General features: G+C 43.7%; 1 protein-coding gene across 5 annotated transcripts; it reads right to left on the reverse strand.

Moving 5' to 3' along the window:
* Positions 1-1,512: 1,512 nt before the first annotated feature.
* LOC142664683 (mitotic checkpoint serine/threonine-protein kinase BUB1 beta-like) lies at positions 1,513-6,964 on the reverse strand. 5 transcript variants are annotated; one of them, XM_075843916.1, is made up of 4 exons: positions 6,880-6,964; positions 4,120-4,265; positions 2,721-2,780; positions 1,513-1,762 (listed from the first exon to the last, which is right to left on the reverse strand). In XM_075843916.1, the coding sequence occupies exons 1-4, from the start codon at positions 6,907-6,909 to the stop codon at positions 1,600-1,602; spliced, it is 399 nt and encodes a 132-aa protein (XP_075700031.1). In that variant the 5' UTR covers positions 6,910-6,964; the 3' UTR covers positions 1,513-1,599. The 5 variants fall into 5 exon arrangements, with proteins under 5 accessions (XP_075700031.1, XP_075700035.1, XP_075700033.1 ...); XM_075843920.1 differs by lacking the exon at positions 6,880-6,964 and adding an exon at positions 6,712-6,859 and having other exon boundaries at positions 4,120-4,262; XM_075843918.1 differs by lacking the exon at positions 6,880-6,964 and adding an exon at positions 6,712-6,859.
* Positions 6,965-11,411: the final 4,447 nt, after the last annotated feature.

Here is an 11,411-nt window from a genome sequence, read left to right on the forward strand (position 1 = left end):
TACACGCCCCATTGACCATTCAGGGGGTTATTTAAATATAAATGGTACCAATATCTAAATAACAGAGGAGGAAAGGAAAAAAATGTAAAGTGCCCCAGGGTTTGCGCACCCCTTCCCATTACATGCTGCACCTGTATGGGCAGGTGACAGGTTCTCTTTACGTCAGGAGCTTACCCAGGGCTAGAGTACTTATTTGGGCAATGTCACTTGCACAAAACCGCTCTGTGCAGTGGCTCTCTGCTCTGGCTCCTAGTGGAGGGGCCTGACCGGGAGTCCCATCTCAATGACATCCATATGCCCGAATAAACACGGAATTCTGATCTAGGCTTTCAATTAAAGGCTTTGGACACCTTTGCAATGAAATTTTATAATTGATTTGCTTCCTAGATGCAAAATTAAACAACTCTCAAAAGAGTCCGTTAAAAACCCTACCATTTTGCTGCTGTAGAGTCTGTTTAACTCCTTTACATAGCTGGTTGTCCTGCTGCTTATTCATGTATTTTATTCATTTGTATAGCGCCAACTTATTCTACAGTGTTGTATATAGTAATCACTCACATCGGTCCCGGTCCTCATTGGAGCTTACAATCTACATTCCAAATAAGCCTAATGATTTTGAAGTGTGGGAGGAAACGGGAGTGCCTGGAGGAAACCCACGCAAACACGGGAAGAACATACAAACTCCATGCAAATGTTGTCCTTGGTCGGATTCAAACCTATAAACCCAGCGCAGTAAGGCAAAAGTTATTGCGGACGGGTGCTGACACCTGCTTTCTTTGCTCTACACCCTCACTTTTCTTAGTGTTAGATATAACAGTAGGGAGGAGGAGGAGAAGAAGGTTGTACATGGCAGATCAGAGTGTAGAGAGTGAGGAAAGTATCCAGGAAGGGCAGATCACACAGGCTGTTCGTATAGGGTGAAAATAAAGAGCACACATGGCAGTCTGCAGGGAGTGAAGCACACAGGCTGTAAATCAGTATATAAAAGAACCCACGGCAGAGTCTGCTGGGGAAGGTAGGGGGAAAATCAACCTCCTCAGCATCAGTGCTGGTCAGCACAAGGGAGAAGAGATCCCTCATGAGCTGTAGAAAGAGAAAGCAGTACAGAAATGAACCTGTGCTGATACATGAGATAGTGAATGCTGCAGCATCCTGGAATCAGACCTCAACATCCAGCATGTAATCCTGGGAGGGACATGAAAAAAAAAAAAAAAGTGAATATCAGGGGTGTGAAAGTGAATGAAGGATTGAGGATTACAGCTTGCAACTTTTTTTTTTTTTTTTTATTTAACTCCAGGTAACCACTAACCTGTAAAAATATAATATATTTTTTTTTACATAAAAGGTGTCTGTATTCTATTAGGCTATATTCACACATTAGGAATTTGTGAAACAGCATCTGTTTTCGGTTTTGCTTTGCTGGTGTGTGTGTGTGGGGGGGGGGGGTCTTTTTTATAGAACAAAGAAAAACTGATATGCTTAAAAAGCGATGGAAATTGATGTGCATCCATGTTAATTCACTGTAATTTAATCCAATTGCACATATGCCGTTAAATGGATTACATGGTGTCAACATAGCCTTACAAAGAAAATGAGAAATTATTTTGCTGAACTTACAAACTTGAGGCAAATATTGAGATAGCGCAGATCTCCATAATACTTCTGCTCTTGGTGGAATATCCTGACCGCTCTCTCTAGCAGTGGAGACAAGTTGCTCTCTTTACCTCCCTGGGGATATGCTTGTTCTGCCCATTTTATATACCTACAACATAGAATAAGTTCAAGTATGAGAACGGTTTTTAACAATCCGATAGCTAGCACAGGGATTGCACAGGATCATAAAAACATGGCGGCTTTCTTCCAAAAAACACTGCTACAGCCGCCCACAGGTTGTGTGTGGTACTGCAGCTCAGCGCCATGTTGAGCAGCCATGATTTCCTTATCCTGTACAACCACTTTAAAATGAAAACCTCTATGAATAAAATAAAAAAAATGATAGAGTTATACTAGTGGGCACAATGACCTCCACTAAACACCCAAAGTGCCAATAAGAGGGACTGAAAAGCAAGAACTTCCTGGTTATGTGATCACATGATCCCTCTTAGCCAGTCAGCAGTTAAGAAAAGGATCATATGATGGAGTTTGAGAAGTCCTGCTCACATGGGTTTAGGGTAATGGTTTCCACTTTCTCGGCATAAAACAGATGCATAAAACCTTTTCCAGGTCACTCATCTATGAAGTCTTCTAAAAAAAAAAAAAAAAAATGGCACTTTTCTGGAGCTCCGTCCTACCCATTAACAAATCAAAGGTTTAAAGATTATGACATTCTTGACAGAAAAAGCAGTCCCCACAGAGGGGCCACAATATTCTCAAATAAGGACAGCAATGTAATGATTATGCTTTACAGGATTTCATCCCCCATGGCTGCTCCACCAAGTCATGCTGTAAACCCCCTCCTTTATCCTTCTTCCATAATCCCCATATGCTTAGTAATGACTCTTGTAACTCGACCTCATACAAATAAGTGCAATATGACGGTCAATGAAAACAACTTTCTTTTAGGTGATTTTTTTTCTGTAAAATTGAAATGAAACAAAATAAAAACTTCTCTCCATACAAGCACCCCATCTATCCTGTGCTCACTTACAATGCACCAACAAACTATTAGCCAACCTAAATATCATTACTGTTATAGAAGAGTCCATCAACAATTGACATACCGGTCCCAAACATCCAAAGGATCATCTCCAGTGTAAAAGTGAAGTTCCAATTCAAAGGCCCTTAAAAAAAAAAAGAACTAAATGAATAAAGAACCAAAACATTATCCCTCCATGTTTTGGCAATACAAATATTGGTTACACATCTCAGCTTTTTTAGGCGCTTATTTCATGTCACTATAGATCCTTCATCCACTGATCCCCCTATATAATCATATACTACAAAGACGTGGAGGATCTCGTTGTAAGACGGCTTCAGATGGAAACAATTTTTTTTTTGTTGCATTTGTGACCATTTTAGTTTTGTTAGTAAATTTTTAAACGGAGGAGCCCATGGCACCTAAGCACATGGCCGAGGAACATTCTGGTGAATAGGCACTTACAGCTCCCGCACATGTTGCATAAATGCTGCAGAAATTGACCCGCGGCGCAGATTCTCAATTTGCAGCATTTCAACTTATCTTGCGTAAAACGCTGCAGACTTTCGGTACGGAGATTCTACAGGAGCTCTAAGGCGGAGGTCTCCAACCGGTGACACTACAGCCGTTGTGGGACTACAAGGCCTTACATGTCACTCAGAGCACGTGGGTAAGTCACATGCGGACTTGAGTATGTTCACACTAGTGTCAGGGATCATTACCATGTATATTGTTTGCAAAAATATTATCCTCACACATATGTATATACATTTCAGTTCTTTGTGTAATATACTGATATATATATAACAAGTTCTTTGTTCATGACGGACACACCTATGGAAGACACCGCCCCCTGGAATGCAAGAAGAGTGTACAGAAGAACTTGCAGCTGAGAAGCCGGTGGGGGCTTGGGCACTCCCACATCCCTAGTGAGGGAGCATGTGTCTTTTCCTGTGTTTCTTTGTTCTGAATAAAGTTAGTTCGCTTCCTGTCCTATCTGAGGAAAGCTGTGTACCAACATCTCTTTGGCTGGTTTACTTCTTTCCAGGCATGCCTTCAGCTTTCAATTTACAGAGGTGGTTATTCGGTGTGGAATAACAGGGAGAAGGAAGCTACCCTGAAATTCGGACTTGACACTAGTATCATGGCTTACATTTTATGTGAACGATGATGGAAATGATGAATCCGTTTTGCAAAGGATCCGGATAGATCCAATTAACTCACGATGGGTCCATCAGATTTTACGGTTTACTATGCTATCCGGGTTGTCACGGAGAACAGGAAAATAAATTATTGAAGTGTGAACATAGCCTAACTCATGTTATTTTACCCTCCCCAGAACATACATATTTATTGCCAGTGGAGAAGTAACTGGAGGAACGGTTTGTAACATGCTGATACAATATACAGGTGTATACACGGTAATGACTCCTCCTTGGACTCTCCTGATGTAGTAGTTATTGTCTGTTTAGTGAATTACTCACTGTTTCCTTTGCAGGATGGCATTATGGTTGGCATGGACTTGCTGGGAGAGAACCTCCTGCAGAGTCGACATATCCCTCCCATGTCGAAGAGGTTGAACATTTTCCTTACTGAGTTCCCACTCATCTCCGTCCTGTGCCATACTCTGCTGTACAAACGGATACAAAATATTGTAAAGATAACAGGTATATCAGCAATGACCAATATCTTCCCTATGATACATCTGCATCGGAGGCATCATTCAGGGCCGCTGTCGCAGATTCCGTAAAATTTGACAGGGAAAACGGTGCAGCATGCTGCACTATATTCTCCTATCAAAAAAAGACACCTTGGCGGAACTCACTGTAAGTCAATGGGGTCTGTCAGGCATGTTGGTATTTGCGGTGTGACGGATCCTGAACGCTTTGAAAACCGAAACACCAACGCAGATGTTTACAAAGACTAAAGCTGAGAAGCTCGCTGTGAAATACTGGGGATGAGCATGTATTACATGATGGCCCATAGATTTTAGTGGCCACTGAGTAACACTAAATTTCTTCAGCTAATTTTAGTATCCCCATGGTCACGTGGCTGCACCTATTCCTTTCATTTGTACACATAACTGAATGACTATAGGAGAAAGAGAAAGAGAGAGAGGGGGGGGAGAAAGAGAGAGAGGGGGGGAGGAGAAAGAGAGAGGAGAGAGAGAGGGGGGAGGAGAGAGAGAGAGAGAGGGGGGAGGAGAGAGAGAGAGAGAGGGGGGAGGAGAGAGAGGGGGGGAGGAGACAGAGAGAGAGGGGGAGGGAGAGAGAGAGAGAGAGGGGGAGGGAGAGAGAGAGAGGGGGGGAGAGAGAGGGGAGGAGAGAGAGAGGGGGGGAGAGAGAGAGGGGGGGAGAGAGAGAGGGGGGGAGGAGAGAGAGAGAGAGGGGGGGAGGAGAGAGAGAGGGAGAGATAGAGAGAGAGGGGGGGAGGAGAGAGAGGGAGAGAGAGAGAGAGGGAGAGAGAGAGAGGGAGAGAGAGGGAGAGAGAAGATTGCGCCTGTCGAGGGAGACTGTCCGCTACGGGAGAGAGGTAAGGTGTTAGCTCATTGGTCCAGTGTCCATGTGCAGAATACCAAGGAACTGATATCCAATGAACTGAAATTAATTCATCTCTGTAGACGGCTGTGAATGCAATGGCCCCACACGTAGCAATTGTGTGTCAGTTGTGATTTTTTTTTGGGGATGTTTGTGGAGTTTGAAACGGAAGCTGTGGTTTCACTTTCAATTTCCGTTGCGGGGTTCACCCGATGGAAACCACAGACGGAACCCCGGAACAGAAAGCGAACGGTGATGTGAACAGGCCCTTACATTGACACCAGTGATAAAGAACCATCCATTACACATCCATTTTTTTGAATAGAGAAATTACGGCACGTTTTTATGGGCCCATGGACTTCTATTGGCCACGTGTACCTCCCCGTATGCTTACGGGAAGGTGTCGGGCCGTTGAAAAATTATAGAACATGTCCTATTTCAGGCCGTAATTACGGCACGGGCAGCCCATAGGAGTCTATGGGGCTCCCGTAATTACGGGTGACTACGTGTGTGCACCCGTAATTACAGGAGCGTTGCTAGGCGACAACAGTAAATAGTCACTGTCCAGGGTGCTGAAAGCGTTAAACGATCAGCAGTAACTCTCAGCACCCGGGACAGAAACTACCGATCAAATATAGATAAAGCTGTAAAAAAAAAAAAAAAAAAAAGACATTCATATTTACCCAGAACTCCCTGCTTCTTCCTCAAGTCCGGCCTCCTGGGATGACGTTACAGCCAATCACAGGCCAATCACTGGTTGCAGCGGTCACATGGACTGCCGCGTCATCCAGGGAGGTCGGGCTGGATGTGAAGAGAGGGGTTATGAATTTCTTTTACTTTTATATCGGTAAGGGCTGTCCCTTCTCTCTATTCTGCACTGATAGAGAGAAGGGGCTGCCGATTAGCGCAGCGCAATTTTGCAGAGAAAACGTGCCCGGAAATACGGGTGCAATACGGGTCGCATACGTGTGACCAAGGACCCGTATTTACGGGTGGACAAAAATACGTTCGTGTGCATGGGGCCTAAGAGATTATACAACGAAAGTGTGAATTTAGCCTTACATTTTAGGCCAGTCTGCTGGGGACGTGCAGATGCAACGGTTATAAATGTTGTAGATTAGAAAAAATGTGCTACAGCCAAAGCTGTGCCCATGACCCCGCGCCTCCGCGAATAAAATAAGCCTGTTCTTAAAAATGCACATGTGCCCATCGCAGAGATAAGGATATACACACATATATACCACACACGGTGTATACCCTCCACAACGCCCCTCCCCAAAGTCACTGTCTCCCAAGATCAGCCCATTGGTAGAGAATTGAAAGACAATTCTACATTATATACGCTCCGTTGTATAAGTACTGATAACGCCTACTCACATATTGCTTATAAACCCTCCCCCCAGGTTACAGTGCACATAATCTACGACATGGAGGGCAAACTGTGGCAGCGCCGCTACAGGGTCCAGCGGGGGGCGGCGCACACCACGAGCTGCCCTCCATCACTAGCGATATATTCCACCGGCACATCACGTCACTCACCGCCCGTGCAGTTATCTCCGCAGCTCAAGGAGTCTACGCCGCTACACAAACCAGATTTGAAATAAAGTAACTGTTGTCTGATTGGTCTACTACGAGACCTGTCACGTGACGCGCCTGCCCACCGCAGCTGTCTTCTCGAGTACCTTGAGATGATTTGCTAAAACATACCACGTGATTGTAAAGGAAGCACAAAAGCATCTTGGGAGATGTAGTCTTTCGTTTAGCTGTTCGGCGGCGCGCGCTGTTCCATGGAGTTCCCTGGAGAGGAATGATTATGTCAGTTTTCCTGTAGGATGAAATAATTCCTTCATATTTGACACTTTTATGCATGGGCCCGACCTTTAGTAATGGAAGCAGCCGAATGGTTTAGCTAATTTGGTGGTGCATTTTAGGTACACTGAGCATGTGACTACAGCCAACGCTGGAAAACGACTTCCAAGACCGTGTGGCCTAAATAATACGGCGCGGCCCCATGCACACGTCCGTATTTTTCATCCGTTATTACGGACCCATTCATTTCAATGGCCTATGGACACCTTTGCAGATTTTTAGGGATGGGTGTCCATGCCCCATGGCGGATCATCATAGGGTGTTTTGGATGGCCGCCCGGGGCCCGAGACTCCCAGGGGGCCCATAGCCACCCAAAGTACAATGTCGTTTTTGGCACTATTTGCAGCGAATTGCGGCAAAAAACGCGACGAAACAGCATTGTATTTGTCCTGCAAAAAGACCTTTAGACATAAGGTCACATGACCGCAGCTCTGTCACCCCATTATAAGTGCCCTATATTCTACATAATGTGATCGGCGCTGTAATGTAGATAACAACAGTGATTTTTATTTACACCGCGTTCCAAATTATTATGCAAATGTTATTTTTCGCTGATTTTACGAAATAGTCGATGCAAATGACGGTCAGTATAATCTTCACGCCATCAACCGTTGGAGTATAATGCAAATTTTATTGAACAAATCTCCTAATGATAACAGATTTTTTTTTTTAGAAGTAAAAAATTCAAAATGCTAATTATTATTCACAACAGATATCAATTTTTTTTAACCCCTGCAGGACTGAGCCTTTATGTGGTAATAACTCCGGAATGCTTTTACCTATCCAAGCGATTCTGAGATTGTTTTCTCGTGACATGTTGTACTTTATGTTAGGGAAAAAATTTGGTCGATAAATTCAATATTTATTTCTAAAAAACACCAAGATTGAGAAAATTTGCAAAAATTTGCATTTTTCTAAATTTAAATGTATCTACTTTTAAAACAGATAGTAATACCACACAAAATAGTTACTAGTTAACATTTCCCATATGTCTACTTTATGTTTGCATCGTTTTTTGAACATTCTATTATTTTTCTAGGACGTTTCAAGGCTTAGAACTTTAGCAGCAATTTCTCATATTTTCAAGAAAATGTCAAAAGGCGATTTTTAAAAAGGACCAGTTCAGTTGAGAAGTGGCTTTGAGGGCCTTATATATTAGATAGTCCCCATAAATAACCCCATTTTGAAAACGGCACCCCTCAAAGTATTCAAAACAGCATTCAGAAAGTTTTTTAACCCTTTAGGCGTTTCACAGGAATTAAAGCAAAGTAGAGGTGAAAGTTACACATTTCATTTTTTTTTTACAAAATTCATTTGCAATACTTTTTTTTTCTATACCACAGAAGGTTTTACCCGAGAAATGTAACTTATTATTTATTGCCCAGATTCTGCAGTTTAGAAATATCCCACATGTGGCCCATGTACGCTAATTTACTGAAACACCGGCCTCAGAAGCAAAGGAGCACCTAGTGGATTTTGGGGCCTCCTTTTTTTTTTTGCATATATTTTAGGCAGCATGTCAGGTTTGAAGAGGTCTTGTGGGGCCAAAACAATAAAGACCCCCAAAAGTGACCTCATTTTGGAAACTACACCCCTCACGGAAATTATCTAGGGGTATAGTTAGCATTTTGAACCCACAGTTTTTTTGCTAAATTTATTTGAATTAGTATGTGAAGATGAAAATCTACTTTTTTCTGAAAAAACTTAGAAATTGTTAATTTTTGCAAGGAATAAAAGAGAAAAAACACCCCAACATATGTAAAGCAATTTCTCCCGATTATAGCAATATCCCATATGTGGTAATAAACTGCTGTTTGGACCCACAGCAGGACTCAGAAGGGAAGGAGCAACATTTGGATTTTGAAATTCTGATTTTGCTGGAATAGTTTTCAGTGCAGTGTCGCGTTTGCAATGCACTGGAGGGAACAAAATAGTGGAAACCCCCGGAAAGTGACCCCATTTTGGAAACTACACTCATCAAGGAATTTTTCTAGGGGAGTAAAGTTAGCATTTTGACCCCACAGTTGTTTTGCTGAATTCATTGGAATTATTCTGTAAAGGTAAAAATCTACTTTTTTTCTGAAAAAAGGTAGCCATTTTTAATTTTTACAAGGAATAAAGGAGAAAAAGCACCCCAACATTTGTAAAGAATTTCTCCCGATTACGGAAATATGCCATATGTGGTAATAAACTGCTGTTTGGACCCACAGCAAGGCTCAGAAGGGAAGGAGCGCTATTTGGCTTTTGGAGTTCAAATTTAGCTGAAATGGTTTTTGGGTGCCATGTCGCATTTGCAAAGCCCCTGAGAGGCCAAAACAGTGGAGACCCCCCAAAAGTGGAAATTACACCACTTAAAGAATCTATCTAGGGATATAGTGGGCATTTAGACCCCACAAGTCTTTTGCAGGATTTATTAGAATTAGGCCGTGAAAATGAATATCAACATTTCTTCCACTAAAATTGTGCATTTTTTCAATTTCACAAAGGATAAAGGAGAAAATGCACCCCAACATTTGTAAAGCAATTTCTCCCGAGTACGGCTATACCCCACGTGTGATCATAAATGGTTTTTCTGGAGCTGCCCCAATCCTTTCGCATACATGACGTCTTCCATGCCTCCCTCCTTAAACGCTGCTCCCCGTCCTGGTCCCCCTCGAGGAAACCTCCTGTTCCCGTTCTCACCCCTGAGGGGGTGGAATTCGAGGTGGCCAAGATTATGGACAGTAGGATGGTCCAGGGCTCCCTCCAGTACCTGGTCCATTGGAGAGGATACGGGCCGGAGGAGAGGACTTGGGTACCTGCCCGTGATGTTCATGCTGGGGTATTGATCAGGAGGTTCCACCTTCTCTTCCCTACTAAACCGGGTCCTCTTAGTAAGGGTCCGGTGGCCCCTCATAAAAGGGGGAGTACTGTTAGGGATCTGCCAGGTACTACATCTAGGTATACTCCTGTGATTAATCAATCCACACCTAAGGCCAGACCTGTTCGACTGACACCATCTCCCACCAACCAGGGTGGCAGGCTCAGGAGTGGGAGAGCCTATCGCGGCCTGGTCAGTCGGAGTTAGCTCCGCCCCCTGTCCTTTATTACCTGCCGTGCTCTCTTCCTCAGTGCTTGTAATTCTTCTGGATTCCTGGCCTCACTGCTGCTTGCTCCAGCCTGCTTCTGCCGTGCTTCTGCCTTGCTGCAGTTCCGCTTAACCTGCTTTGCTTTTTCCCTGGCTTGCTTCCTTCTCCGTGCTCACTTTGGTATACTCCACTTCATCCTGGTCCTGACTACTCATTCACCGCTCCGTTTCCTCGCGGCGTTCCGTGGCTACTGCCCCTTCCCTTGCGTGTTCCCTGTTTGTTCTCCCGTGCACTTAGACAGCGTAGGGACCGCCGCCCAGTTGTACCCCGTCGCCTAGGGCGGGTCGTTGCAAATAGACAGGGACAGTGCGGTGGGTAGATTAGGGCTCACTTTCCCTTCACCACTTTCCTGCCACTACAAACAGGTTGCTGTATATTGTGTTCGGCATTCACTGTCGAGGGTGCTGAAAGAGTTACTGCCGATCAGTTAGCTCTTTCAGCACCTTGGACAGTGACGGGCGTCGACTAGCCTCATCTCTATGATGGCGGCTGCGCGAAAATCACGCAGCCGCGCATCATACACGGATGACACACGCAGCTGTCAAATGTTTTTTGCGCGCGCAAAACGCTGTGTTGTTTGCGCACGCAAAAACGCAACATCCGTCTGTATCTGCCCTTAGGCAAATAGTTTTATTTTTTCTAAAAGTGGTAAAACATAAAACAAAACATAACAATGTGGTATCGCCGTAATCGTATCAACCTGTAGAATAAGGTAGACATGTCGTTTTTTTTACCGCCTGATGGACGCCGTTAAAACAAAACCCCCCAAAAAATGGCGTAATTGCTGTTTTTTTGCCTATTTCACATCACAAATAATTTTTGATTCAGCTTCCCAGTATATTATGCTGTAGAATAAATGGCGCCATGAAAAACTACAACTTGTCCCGCAAAACACAAGCCCTCATAAGGCTGCGTCGACGAAAAAATATAAAAAAAGTTATGGCTTTTGGAAGGCAGGAAAGGAAAAGGATAAAATGAAAAAACTCAAATTGGCCGTGTACTTAAGGGGTTAAAGTTTATTCAGTATACAGTAAGCATTTCTACAACTTTCTAATATACTTTGTGTTTCATTATTCCGTCATTTAGAGACTAAAAATCTGTTACAGGGCCCATCAGGGTAAGGTGAGTTTTCTTTTTATTGGTGCAAAGGGGGCCTAACTTATCTATGGTAAAACACAGGGGCCTAACTTATCTATGGTAAAACACAGGGGCCTAACTTATCTATGGTAAAACACAGGGCGC

This window comes from Rhinoderma darwinii, chromosome 12 (assembly GCF_050947455.1).
Source record: "Rhinoderma darwinii isolate aRhiDar2 chromosome 12, aRhiDar2.hap1, whole genome shotgun sequence".
NCBI lineage: Eukaryota > Metazoa > Chordata > Amphibia > Anura > Rhinodermatidae > Rhinoderma > Rhinoderma darwinii.